Genomic DNA, 20,648 nt, shown 5'->3' with positions numbered 1-20,648 from the left:
GACTGGCAAAATGGCAATCGATAAACGATTATTGGCAATCGACGATGATCGTGCCTGACAACCCCAATAACAACAATGGGGATGCGCAGCTGCAGGAGGTTGTGTAAGCCCACTAAAAAAATACTACTAAAAATTACAAATAAAAATACAAATGGAAAATGGAAAATTGAAATGAAACGGGCTCTAATCCTGGCCACGGCCCACTGACAAACATCCAGCTGATGGGGATTGACAAACTGACAAACTGAAGCTGGCAGTCACGAGGCGGAAACTTTTCGCGTAATAGTGTGGCCCGAAAAAAAAAGCAACAAAATCTAAAAACAAGACGTACAACAAAATGGTGAAAATACATCAAAAAAAAAAAAAAAGGAAAACAAAAAATATCCAGAGAGGAGTAAAAATGCTTAAAAAATACAACCAAAATGCACTCAAAAAGCAACGCCTGGTCAAGACGCCGCAGCGACTCAGGCCCGACTTGTGGCTCACTTTCGTTTTCGTTTCGAGCGGTTTCAAGAGCGAGACGAACGGCGGAGGGGGGGAGGAGCAGGCGGGCTGGTTGGGCGCCGCTGCCGACGCTGAGCGTGCTGCTGCTGCCGCCGCCGCCGGCGTCGGAGGCGCGCTTTGTCTCGAGCTTTAGTCGCTTGTGTGTGATAAAATCACGTTAGTAATCAATTGCAGGCCCAACAGCCCGGACCACAGAGCACTGAGAGCAGCTACGATCCGCCAAGCCACGATCCACAGATCCACAGATCCAGCGATTTAGCGATCCACTTGTAGCCACCATCGCACATATATTTTTTTTGGGCTGTTTTTTTACAACAAAAAAAGGCAACCGCCTCAGTTAAGAAACGCGTATGTATCAACGTGGTGTGCAAAAATATACAATATAAACTATTAAATATATATTAAAAACAAAAAACTAAAAACCAAACGCGAGGATACGCCAGCAAAATACAAAAAAAAAAAGACTTGAGCAAAACTAAACAAAAATTTATAACCAAAAACTTGAAACACTTTTTTTCAATATTTTTTTTTAATGTGCCTAAAAAAACTCATAAAATTATTGGTTTGTGAATGAAAAGTATGATTTAAACATCTAAAGAAAATCCCTAAAGAAAATTCATCGTCAACAACAACAACAACAACAAGAAATACCAAAACTAAAACAACAAGAAAATTTAACGCGTGTGCTGAACTATTTTCGATCTTGTCTCATTTCCCATTTGCTGCCTTCATTACCTCGCCTCGATTGCCCAATTAATGCGAGTTGGTTAACAGAAAACGGTTTTTGATTGCCAATTTCCAAGTTGCGTTTCGAGAGGTCTTTTTCGTGTTTCGTTTCGTGTTTCGAGTGCTGAAATAACTGGTCGGGGTAGCCTCAAGCTCTGCCCAGGACGGGGGGGTTTTTCCTAGAATGGAGCTAAAAAGCAAGGCTAAGATTCTGGAGGGAATCTTTCACAAGCCGGTTTAGTTAAATCACGTTTTTAGGAATTTTCTAGAATTTTTCTGTGTACATTTTCAAGCTTCAATTTCAAAATTTGAATATACCTATAAAATACTTGGTTCCTTTTTATTTAGAATTTTTGGGGTTTTTTAATATAAAATATTTTTCTTAGAATTATTGAGAGTTGGTTTAAAGACTTCAAGCGCGTGTCAAGGTTATCTAATATTTTATCTAAGCATAAAATTCAAATTTAAATATTCTAAAATTCCTTTTCAAACTCAAACCCCTCATTATTTATTCCCTAATATGATTTAAGACTTACAAAACTCTTTTTTTAATGTTATAGTAATATTCAAAAATGATATAACATCACCGTGATATTTTCAAGAATTTTCCTTCAACCCCCCAAATGTCAATACCCCCAAGACATTACTCATACGCCTCGTGTCCCTGAAACCAGGCCCTGCTGCTGTTAATTGCTAGTCCACAGGAAGTGCACTTCAGATCCGCGGATCTAATCTAGCAAGTCATTTGGTTTAGTTTTTAAATTGTGCACATGTCACACACACACACTCCTCGCCTTAACTCGATGTCGAAATCGCGGCAAGAAATCCCACTCAAGCCTTGATTATCACAGTTGTTTTTTGGGGCTTTGCCTTTTTAATTACGACATGTCCATGTCGGAGCATGCACTCAATGCCAGATGCGGATTTTTGTATTTTGTATTTTGTTTTTTTCTTTACTCTTTTTGATTTTTATAAGTTTTTATATGATATTTGTGCAATAAGCAGAGTCGCAATCATAAAACCCACCCAGTTCCGTATGCAAAAATAATATTGTTTGGAATATGTCAAGTCACGTTGGAGTGTCGTTTGGCGATCACAAATTACACTGATCACTCGCTACTAACAATTGTTAGAAGCCAAATGGATCAGGAGAAAAGGGAGGGGAGATATCCGAGAGAAAGAGAGGCAAAGCTTGAAAGTAAAAGCAAAAAGCTGGCAGATGACATAACACATCTTGGACATGTTGTTGCCGGTTGCGTTGCGCTCTCAGCCACTCTCCCTCTCTCTCCCTCTCTCTCTCTCTCTCTCTATGTCTTTTCCCTCTTTCCTTACTCTTTCTCTTTTCTGTTGTGCTCGCCTTCGTCTGCTTTTGGCGCTTACGCCCTACTTTGCCACTCTTTTCGGGCCCAGTTAAAACCTGGGGCTCTCTGCTTGACCATATTGCATGTTGTGAGCGTTGCTCCCCCCTTTCACCCCTCGGCATTGCCAAATTGTTGAACTGACTTGACTGATTGCTTGATTGACAGCCAGACAAAGCGGCCAAAACAAAACGGCCGAAAATACACCTTCAAGTTCACTTCTTGCATGCCTCAGCTGAAGATGACTTTGGGTGTTTCCCAAGCTCATTTCATTTCTCAAAGAGAAATATGCTTAAATCGGTGTATTTACTATTGTTAATAATACTATAAAAAATTTCTCAATATTTGTTTTATGGGGCAATCAATTATTATGTGAAATTCCGTAACATTTTAAAGGGGGTTTCGTAATTTCTTTTAATTTTTATAAATATTTAAAGCATTTAATGGAGTGAACAAAACATTTGAAACCATTTAAATATAATTTGAGTCACGATAAAAGTGCTTTAGTATACGTATTAATTAATTAGTTAATTAATAATCGATGACTAATGTCTAGGTCTAGTATTTCTAAAGGAATCCCGGCTGCTTAACCCCTGATAACTCACACTAGACTCACCTTAACCTTTGAGCCCTCTTCAATGTCAACGTATCAAAGTCTAATAAGGCAATTGGCGATACTAAGTGGCAGTTTCCCTTACTATGTACTTAGTTTCTCTCATTAAAAATGGTTTTAGGATGACTAATATTTTGTGTCCGTTTTTTTGTGTTGCTTTGTTGACCAAAGAAATTATATTCAGTCGCCTCTTCGAGTTTATTTTGAATGCATTTTCTCACATTTTTGTGTGTAATTATGGATCATGCTTGGCTTTTCGCACCTGTCGGGCTCAATTTCTTTGCAACAAAAACCCAACTTTAAAAAGCTTTTGCCAGGGAATTTGCACAGCAAAAAATTAAAAAAAAAAAAAAAAACGAGTAAAAACAATAAAAAAAAACCCACTCAGGTAACTGAGTACCAAACACAAAAAAGTGAAAAAGAAAATTACATAATTCTTAATGCCGTGTTGTTTTCTGTTGTGATTTATAAGTTTGCCGCTGCTGCTGTTGTGTCCACATACTGCTGCGCGCATTACTCATACGCCGTGTTGCCCAAGAAAAGTCCAATATTTAAACTTGACCAAACCGCAGCCATATATATACATACCTGGCCATATATTGACGGTTGTCGTTTGCATCCGCATCTTGTCGCTTAGACCTTGGCTGAAAGAATGGCCAGCAAATCAAACAGAAACCGTCAAGATGATAAAAAAATATGTTAACAGAAAACCGAAATGAAACGCGGTTTTTTTTTAACTTATCTTGTAGACTTTTAATGCGGCGCGATAACAGAAGGTCATCGCGCCGACCTTTATCGAATTACCATTAATTAGCATGCCCTCTCTTTTCAGCGCACACACACAAACACACACAGACAGAGACAGCATGAGGCAGCCCAGCAGACAGCAACTCCTTGCACTCGCTCTCTGCAGCGCCGTCTGCCTGATCAGCGCCGTGCCGCTGCCTCAACCAGCCGGCAACCAGGAGCTGGATGTCCTGCAGATACCACTGGCCAATGGCAAGGTGAGTCTGGATTCCTGAAAAGGAATAACGGTAGATGAAATAAGTTGGAAGAAGGCTGGATTTTGATACCCTTCGCAAGCTTGCAAAGCACTGAAGCAGTCATTGCCCACCCTATAAATCATATATATTCTTGATCAGCATTAACAGGCGCTTCTTTCTGACTATCTCGGAAAGGAAATACAATTTTTTAATTTTTTTCAATATCTGATAAGGGGTTACATCATTAAAATTCTTAAAAATGTCCAAAAATTTGGATTTTTTTAAATTTATAATTTAGTATGCAGATTTGTTAACCCAGAAAAAACTGGATTAAAACAGCTTTCCAAACTGAAATTAAAGCATTTTTCACTGAGTTTTGATCAATAAGGGTATACAAATTTCGGCTTTACACAGTTAATTTCCTTTATTGATAATTTTTATTTTTTTGCGAGGTTTTTTTCAAGGTTGTCTAGCTCTTTTAATTAATTTATTAACCTATAAAGCATATCAGAAGGATAAATAAACAAAGATATATTAATATATTTAATTACTAATTGTTCTGTATAATTTTTTTGAGATTTGTTACCTTTTTAAATTTATTTAAAAGCTTAAGAATTAGCCTATAGAAAAAAAGGATATTTAAATTTAGATATATTACTAATTTTTAAGTAAATTTTTTTGATATTGCATAAAAAGATCAGGAACAGGATGGATATATAAATAAATATATATTTAATTGCTAATTGTTCTGCAAAATTTCTAAAAGTTGTTTCCTTATAAAATGTATTTATTAGCTCAAAACATTGTAAATTTGCACTTAACATTTAAAGCCAATTTCAAGGCAAAGGCTTCATAAAAATCATATAAAAAATATATTTCCTTTGTTGACTGTTTCAAGGTGATGAGAGAATTGCCAATATTAGTTTTCAGACTTTCCAGTCATATCTCCAAAGAGGGTTTCCCAAAAACTTATATTCCCACTATTCCCACTAAGTAAAAACGATCCACACTTGAGCTGCAGTAACTAGACCTGTATGTTGCAACTAAAAAAAAACGAAATTATGGCACTAGGCTTAAGTCTTAATTGACGCCATCTCCTCCGGAGTTGAGTTGTGTGTGATTTACGGCATCGTAACCAAGCTAATTGCTGGGTTTGAAACTCTGGGAGCGCCCCTCGTTAACATTCAGCTGGCATGGAGTAGCGCGTGCTGCCGCCTCAGTTGCCCTTTCGACCATATATTTGCTTGACAAATTTGCACTTGGATGAGCCGGTCCACAGAGCAGCGGTTCGGAGATGGAGGAGAAAGGGAGGGAAGCGGCCAAACATGTTGGCCGAAACTTCCTTTTACTTTTCAGTGTTGGTTTCATGTGTCTCGGCTTTTTGGCCAATTCGGGTCTCGGGGTCTCTGGGCCCGTCGAACCTGCGTGACTGGACCAGTTCCAAGGAAGTTGGCACAGTTGTTACCTGTTTCCTTAGCCACCGTTTTTGCAGCAGCCGCCGCCACAGCTCAGCCTGGGTGTTGGCCTGGCTAAAAACAGAAAACACAAACAAAAACAAACCGGACTCTCGCACCGTTTGTTGAGCAAGCGGCAGCTCTGTTATTTTATTACTTAATTGCCAGCCAGGCAATTCCCATTCCTATTCCCAGTCACAGTCCCAGTCCCGGTCCCAGTCCCGGTCCCAGTCCGATATCGATCATCGTGTCTCTGGCCCCATGGATCATTGTTTCTCCGTTCCATAGATCACTATAACATTGTGCCATTGTGACGGGCAATTAGCACTTCGGGCCAAACCCCCTGCTAATTTGTTGGCCAAAAAACTGCCCGCTGGCTGACCACTATTTGGCATTGTTTTATGTCACTTAATGGCTTTCACTTTTTTTTTGTGCAACAAATTTGCAGTAATCTCTGAAGAAATCCCTCTTAAGCTGACAGCTAGATCAGCTGGGATGATTAAAGAAATCGAAATATAAAGATATCAAATAGAAGTGGATAAAAAAGTGAACTTGTGAATATTAAAAAAATATTTTCTGGCAATTTTTGGGTAAACTCTAATATGAATTTTGATCATTTTTAAAGGAAATCTATAAAATATTATAGCAAATTTAACTTAGTACTTAAAACTAAGTCATTTTCCACTAACATAACTTATGGAAAGAGTCTAGAAACATTTAAAAGTATTCACAAATATTTAAAATAAATTATAAAATGTTTTAAAAATATTTAAAGACATAATTAAAAAAACTTGATAATATAATAAATATATATATAATTTGATATAAATAATATATAAATTAATAGCTGTATAAAATGTGTCTTTTCTTTGCAAAATTAAGCTTTTACAGCCAAATTAATGCTCTTAAAAACCTCTTATCTTAAAAAATAAGTTATTATATTAATTTTCCCCACCAAACATCACAGAACTTCCAACTTCAAATGCAAATCAAAAATATTACTAAAAAAAAACTAATGCAATACTAACTGCTCAATTAAACCATGCCCCAAGATCGCCTAATAACTTGTATAAGTGCATCTTGCCTCAGCCCAAAAGGCAATTTAAAGTTGTGATATCATGCCCACATAATACTTTTATAATATAAATATATATATATTTTAAATGCCCGGCACCCACGCAACTAACAATATCATCTCAAAGCGAGAGCATCTGCTTTGAGGCTGAAAAAATTCCATTCGTAAACGTAGCAAAGAGCATTTGCTATTAACCAATTTTTGGCTGTGGCTAAAAGCAAGAAACTGGGTCAAAATTTGGCCCACAAAAGCCACATACAGATGCGTTAATGAAGTCGAAGATGAAGATATTTGTGTATATGATATATGTTATATATGTACATATATGCGCAGCCGCTGATGTTCATCTTGGCGTGTTGAGATGCCTTGCGCCATAAATCATTTAACGAGACGATGACAATGATGATTGAACGAGCTTCCAAGGAGCGGGAAAAGTCAAGCGGGAAAGTAAAAAAGAAAAGCTAAAAAAGAAGAGAATCTGAGCAGACAATTTTCCTTTTGGCTTTCTGGAAAACGCAGGCATGTCAACTGCAATGATATCTCCATTGTTGCCACGAGGCGATGCCTGTTTTAATATCTTTGTTGTTATATTTGTTGTTGATTTTATTGTTATATTTGTTGTTGTTTTTGTTGTTATTTTGGTTGTTGTTTTTGTTGTTGCTATTCTTGTTGTTATCTTTGTTGTATTTGTCGTCTTGTCTCGATGCGATTCGATTCGTTTGCTGGCTGGCTTCCTTTTGGAGCTCAGCACGTGGCAAGAAATGATATAATAATAAGAAATGGATGATCTACTCTAACCGAAGACTATTATACACTATATTTACAAGGCAATATATTATTATAACTAAGGATTACTGCTAAAAAATAAGGCTTAAGTTTAACTTTTATGAGGATTCTGATTTATTTTCTTAATTTTCTTTTTTTAAATAAATCTAAAGAATACATGAGGGCTTTTCCTTTCCTCTCTAATTTACTATAATTTTAAAATAATTAAATTAAAATTTTAATTATATTTTATAAACCCATTCTTAATCATGATTTATAAACAATCTCCGAGTGCTTCTCCTGAGCTATTTATTTTATATTTTTTACTATTTTTACACCCACAACCAGGGGAAGATTTTTGATTCCATGCCAAGTGCCAGACTTTCCGCTTATGTAACCAGTGGCTTTAGCGACTCCACTAACACCACCTGCTACACCACATCCCCTCTTGCTGTGCATATCACGCATACGCCGCATTGTGCGACAAGTAAAACGTCAATTGCAATTTGTTGTTGTTGTTGCAGCGACGACTAAAGATGTATATATTTTTCTGTTTTTTGTTGCTATTTTTGCTAGCAATTTGTTGGTAGCTGCATTTTTGTTAAGTGGCAAACGAGACGCGCTTGCCTTGTCTGTCAAGTCAGTCAGTGGAAGCGAAAGACAATTTATACAGCAGGGAGACCAAACTTCCAAGTGAAACTGAAACTGAAAACAAAATTAAAATGGCCATCAAGATATGCATGTTGCTGTCGATTAGCCAGTGTTTGAGAATAAATAGAGTGGCATTATCCAATAGTGCTGTGGTCCATTTGATTTATTCATTTACAAATTCCAGTGTCGCCCATTTTTCAACATTTAATTTAATTGTGTCGCGTATATTTTATAAGTCGCCAAGCCAAGTCGAGCCGAGCAAGGCCTTAAAAAAGCTAAGCCCCTGATATATGCGATTAGTATTAGAAATAAATTCACTTTAATCATGACACGCACTGTGGATGAGGTCGCATTTGCAATTAAATTGAAATTCCATGTTTTTTTATGGCAACTAAAATTGATTTGAAAAGGTTTTATAAACTTATTTATATATTAATTTTAAATACCTTGTCTTAAATATTTTTTAGAATTTGTAAAGTGTTAACTAGGGCTTCTTTTAGTTACATTTTAAATTATTATATCTTAGTATTGCTTAAATTATATTCTTACATTTTAAATTCTAAATAAATAAGCCAGTTTTTTAAATTTAAAAATGCCGAACATTCATAATCAAAAAAATATAAAATATATTTATAAATATTTTTGCATGTTTAATTTATGCACAAGTCATAGGTTTTCAAAGCTAGTTTTTGGCTCTAAATATCCAGATATATATACATACATATATATATATTCGTTAAAGCTTAACTATGACAGTAATTTGTGGCTTGAGCTTGAGAGTCGTCGCCTTAAGTTGGTTAAGGTCAAGGCAATTGATATGCCCGACGCTCTTAACAATCTGTTTTTCTTTCTTGGTTTTTTGTTTTGTATTTTGTTTTAAATTTTATTTCATTGTCTCTACGCGATCCGCTTCGATTCGATTCTATATAAGCAACGTCTTCCGCCTTGGCATACGCTGAAATTCCCAACATACTGCAGACTGCTTAAAATTCACGGCAATTGCTTTAATGACGTTTGCCACGAGGCAGCTTCTGGGCTTGAACTCATTTGAAATTCATTAAGATGTCCCATAAAAACTTAACTTTTGCCTTAAGTAGTTTCTTTGTCCCCCCTCAAACCACCCTTCCCTGGGCAATATCCAAACAATTGTCGCACTAAACTGACACTGAGAGACAGCTTAAAATATGATGAATACTTTGAGGGGAAAGGGACGACGACGACGATGGCACCGACAGCGAGCTGGCAACAGTTTGTTGGCCAAACTAGCAAAAGTTTATTTTATGCTTCTCCTCCTCATCATAATCATGGCAGCCATCATCATCTTTGCTGCTGACTTCCGCCCGCGTGTAAAAGTCAACTTCCGGCCCGACTTTTGAGTCAATTAAACACTGCAACATCGGGAGGAGCAGCAGGAGCAGCATCAGGGACATCAGCAACAGCAGGAACTGGGCGGGGCAACTCCCTGTGGGGTCCGGGGGGCAGCCATTCCATTTCGAATCCTTTGCATTTAAGTAGCCCAGAAAGGCATTCCGGAAGAAAGTTTGCCGGCTAGCAAACGTGGCAATTTTAATGAAGGAATACCCAGGGCTAAAGGTTTCATTTCGGGTGATTATGTTGAGGAAAAATCTTAAATATAAATAATTATAAAGGTATTTCATTTCGATTTACTGTGTAGCTAAAAATATATCTGTTTGAGACGTGTGGTTTCTTTTATTTTGTTAAAAAACCCAAACAAAAGGTGAACTCATACAATATGGGACAAAACAATGGATATAATAAGTAAAGTAAAGACAATAGTTGAATATAGACAATTGCCTCATTAACTGAAACTGAATTGTTAGGTAGATGATGTATGTACAATAACTACCCACTGTTGACAAGGCAGCTTCGATTGTTAAGGTCAGGAAATAGCTTTAACAACTTGGATATACTACTCCCAAAATTCCTATAGATGCTTGGACTCCCTACGGTATTACAACTTTGAGTCCTCTGTTCTTTTTGCCCCTTTTTTCTGAGCTAAGAAGCTAAGAAAACTTTTCCAATTGTTAAGTGTTGATGCTATATTATTAGATTGTGCTTGGGTGTCCCTTGCACCTGGCGGCACCTTGACAATTGTTGCCACCAAGTTGCCCTAGTTGTTGTTATTGTTGTCGCTGCCTAGTGACTCGTGCCGTTGATTGTCCAAAAGTTAGCTCTGCTAGAGTACACTAGTGGCCTCTCAGTCATCCAACCTCCCACAAAATGCAATTTTAATGCAATTTGAAAATTTATTGTGCAATATTTTCTTGGCTTAGACGGCTTATTGTTGTTGTTACAGCTTGTTTCAGCCGTCGTTGTTGTGCGTTTGTTGTAAATTGCGATTGCCCATTAGCGTTAACAACTTTTTGCCAAGTCATTTGGCTTTCTGGGCCTGTTCTTTCTGACTTTTGGCACCTTAAAGGAGCACCACCACCCACGGAATTAAGCCATTGAGCCGCTTACAAAAACACCCACCCAAGCTATAAGGAATATTACTTAATTTATAAGAAGCAAAAAATCTAGCCCCATATGGAAAATAGCCATCCTTAGGTAAATCGATAACTATTTGATATTTTTCGATACTTTCGATAACACAATTGAAAGTTTCTTATTCCTAATTAAAGTGGTTAAGGCACATTCATGTATGAAAAAAAAAAGAAAATAAATATATCGACAGGTATTGAAAATTTTTTTCCATATTTCTAATAAAACCTTTTATAATTTATCTCAGAAAAGCAGGAATAAATAATAAATAATTCGTTCAAAATAATATCTCTTACCATTCCCAGTTGCAAAACCAAAAAAAAACAAAAAAACAAAATAATGGAAAGTCAGCCGGCAGATAGAAGATCTACTTTTTTTTTGCAGCCTCGTAACCACAGAAAATCCAGCAGAAAATTACAATTTACACTTGAAACTTGATTACACAAATGACAGAGGCGCCCCCAAAGAGTTAGAGGGGTTAGAGGAGTTGGCAGGGTTGGCCAGAGGCGACTCATTGTCTAAAGTGAAAGTTTTTTGTCAATTTGCGGGCACTTTGGGGGCTTTTGTTTTCTTTTTTTGTTCGGCGGTGGCCACTACTTCATCTTCCCTGTTGTTTCACTGCCAGATTATGCAACAGATGTACGAAATTATATATACATATATTTAATTCGCACTTGAAACCAGTCATTCCCCCGCTCGAAAGTTAACTGGGCTTTAAATGGCTAAGGTCAAGAAGACAGACAGCATTTTTATAGCTGTCACATTCTGGGTTTCCGCAATAAACACTTAAGGGGGTTTTTTTTAATGAAAAAAAAACGAAATAATAATACAAAGTAATATTCTAATGATTCAAATTAAAGTGAGACGAATCAGGTTTATATATTTTTTTTATAGATATTTTTATATGGATATCAACAATTTGTTAGCTAGCTTTTATGGTTTACTGTTTGACAAATTGGCAGAAATTATGACCAGATTTTGTATGAAATTGTTTAAATTAAACATCATTAAAAATGGATGTCATGGAACCTTTAAAGTTACTTAAATAAAAAAAACATATTTCTTAACTTTACAGGAAATCGATGTCCTGACGTTGGGCGCCAAGGATCAGGAGCAATTGATAGCCGATCGCAACAAGCGAACAATTGGACTGCTGCGCGAACTGTTTCCCGACATCACCAAGGTATGGCTCCATCTAAATATATATTGTTATCTATATAGAACATGAACCATTAGCGTCCCCGAGCCCCTGTCTCTCTCTCTCTCTCTCTCTTCCACTTCCTCTGTCTACGCCAGCCGCCCCTGTAATACCAGTTCTAGACCAGGGTTAGGTCCCCAGAAATACATATATACCCCTGACTTCGACCACATATATATACATATATATGACAGTGTTATTGAACATGGCGCCGCCACGCGAAATGTTTTCCTCCTCCTTCATCAGGAGATCAATGTGCAGATCAATCGGATAGTGAATAATGTGTTGCAACGCGTCGGGCCCGTGGTTCTGGGCACTGTCCTCAACCCGGCCTTCGATCGGGGCCTCCATCCCCGCCAGCCAGCCAGCGATGTTGATGATGGTGACGAAAAGGAGGGCTCCAAGGACTACGATAGCCCTGACGAGGACCTGACCCACTTCCAGCCCGACAGCGAGTTCAAGGAGCGCTGATATTGCAGAGGCTTCTCTCCTCGCTCCAATTAGCTTAAGGCTTCTTCCCTCAAAAATATTGGCCAAAATCGGTTTATTGTGGTCCCCCTTCCCCCCGACCCCCTCCGAAATGTTGCATGTTTTTCTCGTAGTCTTAGCCAGTGCACCTCTCAAACCAACACCAACTTTAGCATGCCAGCACCACCCAGGTGGCAGAGAACCACCATCAACACCAATACTCCACCATCAGCACACGAACATAGATACACACAGCCACAGAGTTTCAGCAAAATTTGGCAAAGAAATCATCGACAAAAAGAGTTCCAGCAGAAAGCACAAGAAAATATCATATCAAGAACAGTCAGTCACCAACACCTGGATGTAATGTTATATATATTATAAATATATCATGACAACATTGGCCGAATTCATCATCAAAAAAGAAAACAAAAAAACACCGAATATTACATTGAGTTTTCAGCCCCAACAATTGGCCAAGAACAGTCAGTCAATCAGGCAATCAACAACAGCATCAGCATCTCATATGGAAAGCGCACCAAAAGTATCAAAATCAAAAATCCAAAATCACCAGAACCAAAGAACCCATTTAAAGCCAAACCATATTTTCTGTTGACCTCTCGCTGATCTCTTGCATAGGAAATCGACTCGATAGTCAATCGCATTATAGCCCAGGTGATCCGTGTGGCCGGTCCGGGTGTGCTGAATAGTATTTTGGCGGGGAATCGCGGTGGTGCGGCGGGTGCAGGTGGTCGCAGCACCACACCGGCCTCCGACTTTGATGCCGACTTCGATGCGGACTTTGATGAGGAGGATGATGTGCCGGCTTCCTCATCCAGCAGTCCGCCGGCAACCGGAGTCGTTCGCAGTCCAGCCAGCGAGGCCAGCAACGAGGTGGAAGGAAGTTCGCGTGTGAAGATCGATCTGCCCACATTTGCGCCGGAATCAGCAGCAGCAGCAGCAGCAGCAGCGAAAGGTGATGAAAGCCCACTGATAACTACCACCACCTCCACCACTCAGTCAGCAATCCAATCATCAATCCCAACAAGTACCAGTCCCAGTCCCAGTAATCCAACGACATCCATTGGTGATCTAACGGATCTAGTGGATCCGCTGGTGCAGTTGTTGCCACGCTCTCTGGAGCCAGAATCTAGTACTACAACTACAACTACGACAACTAGTACAACAACAACGCCTGCAACAAGCACTACTACATCTACTAGCACCACTACCACCACCGAACCACCCCCAACAGAACCACCCACCACTACAACCACAACCACCTCGACTACCATCCAGTTTCCCACCAACAACAGCATCGAAGAACCACAATTGCTAACCATCATAGCTGATATAAATCGTTTATTAAATTCTACCAATTATTTTATTACAACCAGAGACAATATAACAACAACAACAACAACAGTGGCCACTACAATTGACAACAACAACATTACGAAATTATTGCCCGTCTTTGATTGAGAAACAGAAAAGAAATACAAGCAACAAAATACACTTACAAATAAAAAAAAAAACAGAGAAAAGGCTCAAGGATTTGAAAGCAACATCACAACAACAACAACCAGAACAACAATAACAAGAATAACCACACAAGGATCAAGCTGAAGAAGAAGATGATAGCCTCCATCAGCATCAATTCACATTTAGAACAAGAAAAAAGCATTTTCTATTAGTTAAGAGTTATATTCGCTCAACATTTAACTCACCAACAACAAGTGGTTCAAAAATGGTTTAAGGAAACTCCCATTTTTACAGAAAACTTACTCAACTCGAATTGTTTCCGAAATGTATAGAAAGGCATACATTATATGGTTTAAACATTGATATTTAGTTTTTTAAACGAAAAAACCTACTAAAGCATCGTTGTTGAACCATTGTTGAACCGCTCCTCCGCACATGTATAAATATCATCACTGAACATCATCCTCAAATACGCCCCCGTAAGGCCCGACCCCATAGTTCCTTCCCCGACTAGAGTTCTCTCCCCTACCCTCGACCCCATCGTACTTGTATGTAACCGAACCGAAACACTCTGATGCTAACTAATCTCCCTCCTCATCCCAAAAATCGCACGCACCAAACACCCGCCGGGTCCCGAAAATGTATCAAAATTCGAACCTCGATTCGTGGTTGTTGTAGCAAATCGATGAGCAGGCAAATCGCATCATCTCAAAGCTGCTGAGGACCCTGGGACCCACTGTACTGCGTACCGCCATTCAGGGCAACAGTGCGAATGCGGCCAGGACCAGTTTCGATGCCGACTTCGATGACGACGATGACGAGAGCTCGAAGAGCAGCAGCTCCTCCTCTGGCAGCACCACTACCACCACCTCCGGGGACAGTGGCACCCGGGTGACCATCGAGCTGCCCACCTTTGAGCCTGATGATGAGAACGAGATCGATGCGGCGGACAAGGGCACCAGCAGCAGTTCAAGCACCACCTCCACCACCGAGTCCGCCTAGGACAGTCGGTGCATCGGCCACAAAAGTGCGTTTCATTTGCTACAACAACTAAGAGATATTGGCAGTAACACAGAGATTAACATAGCCGCAATTGATCATCGATTATACATTTTTTTCATATCAGGATCAGTTGATGTTTTGTCAAATTTTGCGATGTCATTTGAGATCGTTGAAGATGTGACTGAGCTCAACTGGAAATGAGAAATAATGAGTTAATATATGACACTTTGGCAGCTACTATCTCTGTAAAGAAATTATGTTGAATTGGCATTTAAATCAATTAGTTTCTCTTTCCCTCAAAATTTCTCCGCGCAGCACAACAAGAACAGCAACAACAACCACCCAACTGCACTCTACAGAAATTGAAATTGAAAAAAAAAAACAAAATCAAAATTAAAGGAATACGAATTGAAATGAAAGTGAAGTTCTCATTGAATTGGCATTGTAAACCAACACTTGATTGATTTGAAATTACCTTTAGCACACTGGTTTTCAGCACACATACACAAGATCACCATCTGTCTGTCTCTTTCTCTTATCTCCTTCTCCTGTTGTTTACCCACTCTCTCTCTCTACTCGCTCTTCTTTTCTTTCACCTTTCTTCTCTCTCTCTTCTTGCCTCTTAGCCATTTCAAAACTGCCTTTTCTCAGAACTTTTCTTGTAAATCTATCCATTTCCATTTCCCCGTGTATATCTATCCTGCTCTCCCTCATGCGCACCCTCATACCCACATAGGCTAGTAGGTGTTTTTTACAAAATAAATATATATTTTACATTTATATTGTATTAGTTGTGTAAGACATTTTTTAATACATTTCCAAATATACCGAAATAATGTTTACTCCCCTATGACTTTTTGCTCAAGCCCGTTCAAGTGGGGATGTATTCGTCAGAGTTCTTGGGATTTCAAAACACTCTTTCTCAGCCCAGAAGTAGGCAGATAATGGTGTTATTCTGTATATATCATTATAAATACTTCCTTGCCTACTTCTGGACATGAGTTTTGAAATCTTGGGAGACTTGCCAAATGCTATAGTCCCAAATATTCGCAAAAAACACTCTTGGTGCCCAGACAGCGAATCACAAGAAAATCATTAAGCTCATTCGTTCCAAGCGAGTCGCTCACTCGCCACGGCTGTACACTCACCACACTCATGAGTGCATTCACATCGCCAACTATCTCTGCTCTCTCCTTCATCCCAAGAAAAATATTCGATACTCAGTGTACTCATTTCCGCACTCATTTTCGCCGACTTCGTTCTTCCGCCCGCCGCAGAAAAAAGAAGCAAAAACAAAAGAGTTGACAAGGATTTCTGATATCCCTTCCGTTGGCCGAGAAAGAGATTCCTTTTATTGCCAGTCCAGTCCCCAGTAAAAGATCAAAGGCTTTTCCGATTGTAAATACGATATCGATCGATATTCAATTACCATGATATATCCGATATACCGACATGGGAAAGAGCCTTTGCCTTGTATATTGATAATTTGGTAGGCTTAGTGCTCCTCTGTTTTTCTCTCTCTTTCTCTCTCTCTCTCTCTCTCTCTATTTCTGTATTCTCTGCTATCGCGCTACTTTTGTTTTTCTCTTTTGCTTATTTTTGTATCTTTTTCTCTTTATTTCCATGTTCCATTAAAACCCGATTCGATTTGTGCAATGCAAATAACTCACCACCAAAACAATCAAATCAAATCAATCAAAAACCGAACAACGCTCCACCGATAACTGATAACTGATAACCGATAACTGATAACTGATCACCGATAACTGACCGCAAATGTATACACAAATACATTCTGTGCACGTGCATTTTGTGACTGTCCATTAATCAATCAATCAATCGAAATCGAAATCAAAACCAAATCGATCGACAAAACAATCGACCCAAATCGCCTGTGCAAAATCTCGATAACTCCACCAACACTAACCGTAACTCCTTCTCCACCTAACCTCACATTCACCCTAACCTCACAACGATGACATAACCTCACCTTTTGAACTCACTCACACACTTGAACACTGGAAAAAAAAAACGATATACGAAAACGCAAACTACGAACACACACACACACACACACACACACACAATACACACTATTACACGTCGCCGAATCCTGCGCTTGCCTTTTCCCCTTCCACTCACTCCTCGACCTTGGCTTTTTACCTCCCCCAAAAAAAAAAAACACTTGATCCCTACCCAACTATTCCCCCCTTCCCCTCCCTGATTAACACATAATCAACACCCGAAATTCGAAATTTCCACAATAAAAAAAAATAATGCAACAAATGCCCAACAAAACAAAACAACAAAAATTCCAAACCAATGACAAAATCCCACAAAAACCCCACCAAACGCAAAAAAAAATGTGAAATATAAACAGAATGGAGCCAGCGATACCCAGATCGATTTGTCTGCCATCAACAAGCAGTTGGAGGAGACGATCCGAGTGGCTAGGCAAGTGAAGGAGGCGGAGGCAGCCGCCGCCGCTGTGGCCGCCCAAACGCAGTCATCCTCCTCCTCCTCGCCCATTGCCCAGGCGCCAATTCCCCTAAAGTCCAACGAGCCCATTCAGCTGAGTTTCAACAACGAGCTACCGAGCGTCTCGACCTCCGCCGGAGTGCCAGCCAGTGAGGTAAAGACCCTGAGCACAAACGACCTGCAGCTGTCGGAGTCCAAGTCACCGGCCATCGATGAGCTGACCCTTGACTCTGCGGAGGAGACCGCTGAGCTGGATGACCGCAACAAGAGGTAAGTGGATTGCACCTAGTCCTTAGATTTAAACGATTTCTCAGAGATCGCCGACAATAACCAAAAAACTTAGTTATTAGACAGCCCCAACTCAACTAATCATACACTTTCCTTCCCTTTTCATCCCTACAACAATCCAACAACTCAACAATAATTTAACAACAAAATTCTTAACAATAAAAATCGGAAACAAAATAAATCACCAACTAATATCAATAAAACCTAAAACAAATAAACGAAAAATATAAAAATTCAACAACGAATCAAACTACAAAACTCAACAACGAATCAAACTACAAAACTCAACAACAAATCCAACCACAAAACTCAACAACAATCCAACCACAAAACTCAACAACAAACACTTGACTTCCTTGGAATGGCCAACCACCAATAGTAATCTGTTCAAAAGGTTCCTCAACTTTGGCGGAGCGGGTCTGGCCGGTGGCTCCAGCGGCGGCGGTGCAGGCGGCTCGCCCAGCGGCAATGCCCTCGGAGCAGGCGGCTCTGGCAACTTCCTGCTGGACGTGGTTAGGGTGAGTACCCAGTCACTGATGTGATTTTCCACCTGGTGACTTACTTGACTCTCCATTCTCCAGCTCTTCTCGGGCAGCGTGCAAACCCAGCAGGGCGATGAGGCGGCCAACTCGGTGGGCGGTGGAGCCAGCAGCTCCAGTGGCAGCCTGGGCGGCGATGGAGATGCGGAGACGGACAGCACTCGCACGGCTGACGGCTACACCGAGGGCATTCCCGGCCCAGTGACACGCCTGGTGGTGTTGGCCAACCGCGGCCTGGCCAATCTGGTCCAGGACTTGATACTGGTAAGGAGGATAACCATAATAACTAACCAAAATTTGAGGCTAATGATGGGTTTTGTTACTTTTAATCCTTGCAGCGCGTTGCGGCCACCAGCGAGAAGTTTGTGAACTTCAAGGCCAAGCTGATAACGGCGCTGATCTAAGGTCAGGAGTCGGCACGGCCACGTCCTCGCCCGAATTAGTCAAGTCACTCAACTGTACAGAGTCAAATTCAGCAGATCCCCTCCTCTCTCTATCTATCTCGCCTCTGTCTCTCTGTCTCTGTTCCTCCCCCACACACACACACACACTACCACCCACTGCCCACTCACCCACACGGAGACAATTGTGTTGTGCATCATTCGATCAAAAAAATTTTTCCTGGCAATGTCAACATTTTTTTTCTCAAATTTTTAGCAAATTTTTTTAACACAAAAGTGTAATTAGTTTTAGAAAAAAACAACATAAAATTGTAAGCAAAATTTACAAAAAAAAAAAAAGAATCGCTGAGAATCAGTCAAAGAATTTTATTTATATATCAATAAATATCGAAAATCATCACAAAAACAAAAAAATAACAAGAACAAACGTATGGAAACAACAACATAATTTTGTATAAAATATGGAAACCCCCCTCTACCCCCTCTCTCTATCGCCTATATCTTGGCTTTTGTAAATATTTTGCTATTTGCAAATTTTCCTCACCACTTTTTCACTGATCTTTTTCCATACCTCTACTCCCTTTTTTGTGTATATTTTGTGTTCTATTAAAAAAAAATCATGACTGTGGTGTTTTATTTACTATTATTTTTAATTATTTTAAACGAAAAACGATACGAAGAAGATGAGAAAGAAATGCGAAGATGATGAAGAACACACGCCAAGTTTCTATTTAGAAGAAATGTAAACGAGCTTAATATTTTTTTTATTATTATTACATTGCTATTGTTGGTCACAGAGAGCCCCATAAAAAACACACACACGCCCACACATTTGACACTGAAGTATACTCAATACACTACCAATTATATATACATACAATATATATAGAGATCCATTCTTGTTCGACCTTTCTGTGCCCCCCGTCTGGATTTGTTTGTAACTCCCTCCTCACTCCCCCTACACCTAAGCGTATTGTGTTTTTCTCACTATGATGATTTTTTTCTAGCCTAGCTAAGTGAAACTTTCGACAAAATGTGTAAAATAAAAGCAAAATCATTTTTAATTTTAATGTGGCATTTTATATTTGGATTTTGTTGGTGGTAAAAGTAATTTGAAGTTGCAAAGAGATGCACTGATTAAAAATTCTAACTAAAATCGCCCGAAAAATGCCTTTTTTCACCTTAAAAAAGAACCCTAGATTTAAGAAAAATTATCCATAAAATCAGGAAAAATACTTTCTTAAATCTTTTAAGACTTTTTCTTAATTTAGAAGGCAATTTGTCCCAAAAATGAGAAAAACTTTGGTAAAACTAAAGGTAAGCTACCTATTTGATCATTAAACAGAGACACATTTTTCTAAATAAAGGGAACATTAAATTAAATTAAAATTGAGTTACTTTCAGGGTAAGTACATGTACTTGTAACATGTATCCACATGTTCCCCCTTTTACTTCATTCCTGGGATGTTAAAAGCAGTTGGGAATTACATGTCCTCACGGGTGAGATTTTTCATCGTGATATGACGTGATTTAAGGTGAATTCATCATGGTTTTTATGAAAAATGTAACAGCAACAAGTGCAATTCGCTATTAAATTCAGAAAGGAACTAAATCAAGCGAATAAGATATAAAACGCCATAAATTATGGGAAAATAGGAAAATTAATCCCTAAAAAATTATGATTTTATGGTGCCTTCTGGCATCCCTTATTTAAATCTCCCTTAAAAATAAAGTAATTTAATATTATGTTCAAGCATTTCCCAAATTTTATAATTAACTCTTCACATTTTCTTTACTTTTTTAAATGCGAATCTCTTTATCAAAATCATTTTGCTTAATATTTTGTATGAATTTCGAATCGAACAATTAAATTGCTCTAATTAATGGCGAAACATTCACGCCACATAATTAATGTTTAATAATTAAATAACTGCACGCATATTCCCCAGTGATTGCAAAATATTCGCAAGCTATTTGGATTCGAAATATTTCTCTGGGCAATTAAAACCTATTTGCAAATAGTTGTAAAAACTTCCAGGCGAGTGTATTGCTGCTCCCCCTCCTTCTGGCACGCTTTAAAAATATCTGGATTATCCATCTCGGCGAGCATTCCGCACAGAAAATGCGTTGCACGGCCGGGCAAGTGAATTAATGACTGACT

The 20,648-nt window shown here is 39.0% G+C and overlaps 1 protein-coding gene across 5 annotated transcripts; it reads left to right on the top strand.

Moving 5' to 3' along the window:
* The first annotated feature begins 670 nt into the window (after positions 1-670).
* LOC108080156 (platelet glycoprotein Ib alpha chain) lies at positions 671-19,551 on the top strand. 5 transcript variants are annotated; one of them, XM_070288329.1, is made up of 7 exons: positions 671-852; positions 4,034-4,205; positions 11,707-11,814; positions 17,162-17,529; positions 17,942-18,065; positions 18,129-18,350; positions 18,425-19,551. In XM_070288329.1, the coding sequence occupies exons 2-7, from the start codon at positions 4,068-4,070 to the stop codon at positions 18,488-18,490; spliced, it is 1,026 nt and encodes a 341-aa protein (XP_070144430.1). In that variant the 5' UTR covers positions 671-852; positions 4,034-4,067; the 3' UTR covers positions 18,491-19,551. The 5 variants fall into 5 exon arrangements, with proteins under 5 accessions (XP_070144430.1, XP_017030284.1, XP_017030287.1 ...); XM_017174795.3 differs by having other exon boundaries at positions 17,927-18,065; XM_017174798.3 differs by lacking the exons at positions 17,162-17,529; positions 17,942-18,065; positions 18,129-18,350; positions 18,425-19,551 and adding exons at positions 14,458-14,806; positions 15,097-16,512.
* The last annotated feature ends 1,097 nt before the right edge of the window (positions 19,552-20,648 follow it).

This window comes from Drosophila kikkawai, chromosome X, assembly GCF_030179895.1.
Source record: "Drosophila kikkawai strain 14028-0561.14 chromosome X, DkikHiC1v2, whole genome shotgun sequence".
NCBI lineage: Eukaryota > Metazoa > Arthropoda > Insecta > Diptera > Drosophilidae > Drosophila > Drosophila kikkawai.
The sequence above is the reverse complement of the archived record's forward strand: the minus strand, read 5'-3'. Positions and strand labels throughout refer to the sequence as shown.

Coding starts and splice junctions, on each gene's coding strand:
- LOC108080156 (XM_017174794.3), top strand. CDS start 4,068: ATGAGGCAGCCCAGCAGACAGCAACTCCTTGCACTCGCTCTCTGCAGC. Junction 4,206..11,706: donor TACCACTGGCCAATGGCAAG/GTGAGTCTGGAT, acceptor TTAACTTTACAG/GAAATCGATGTCCTGACGTT. Junction 11,815..12,936: donor TGTTTCCCGACATCACCAAG/GTATGGCTCCAT, acceptor TCTCTTGCATAG/GAAATCGACTCGATAGTCAA.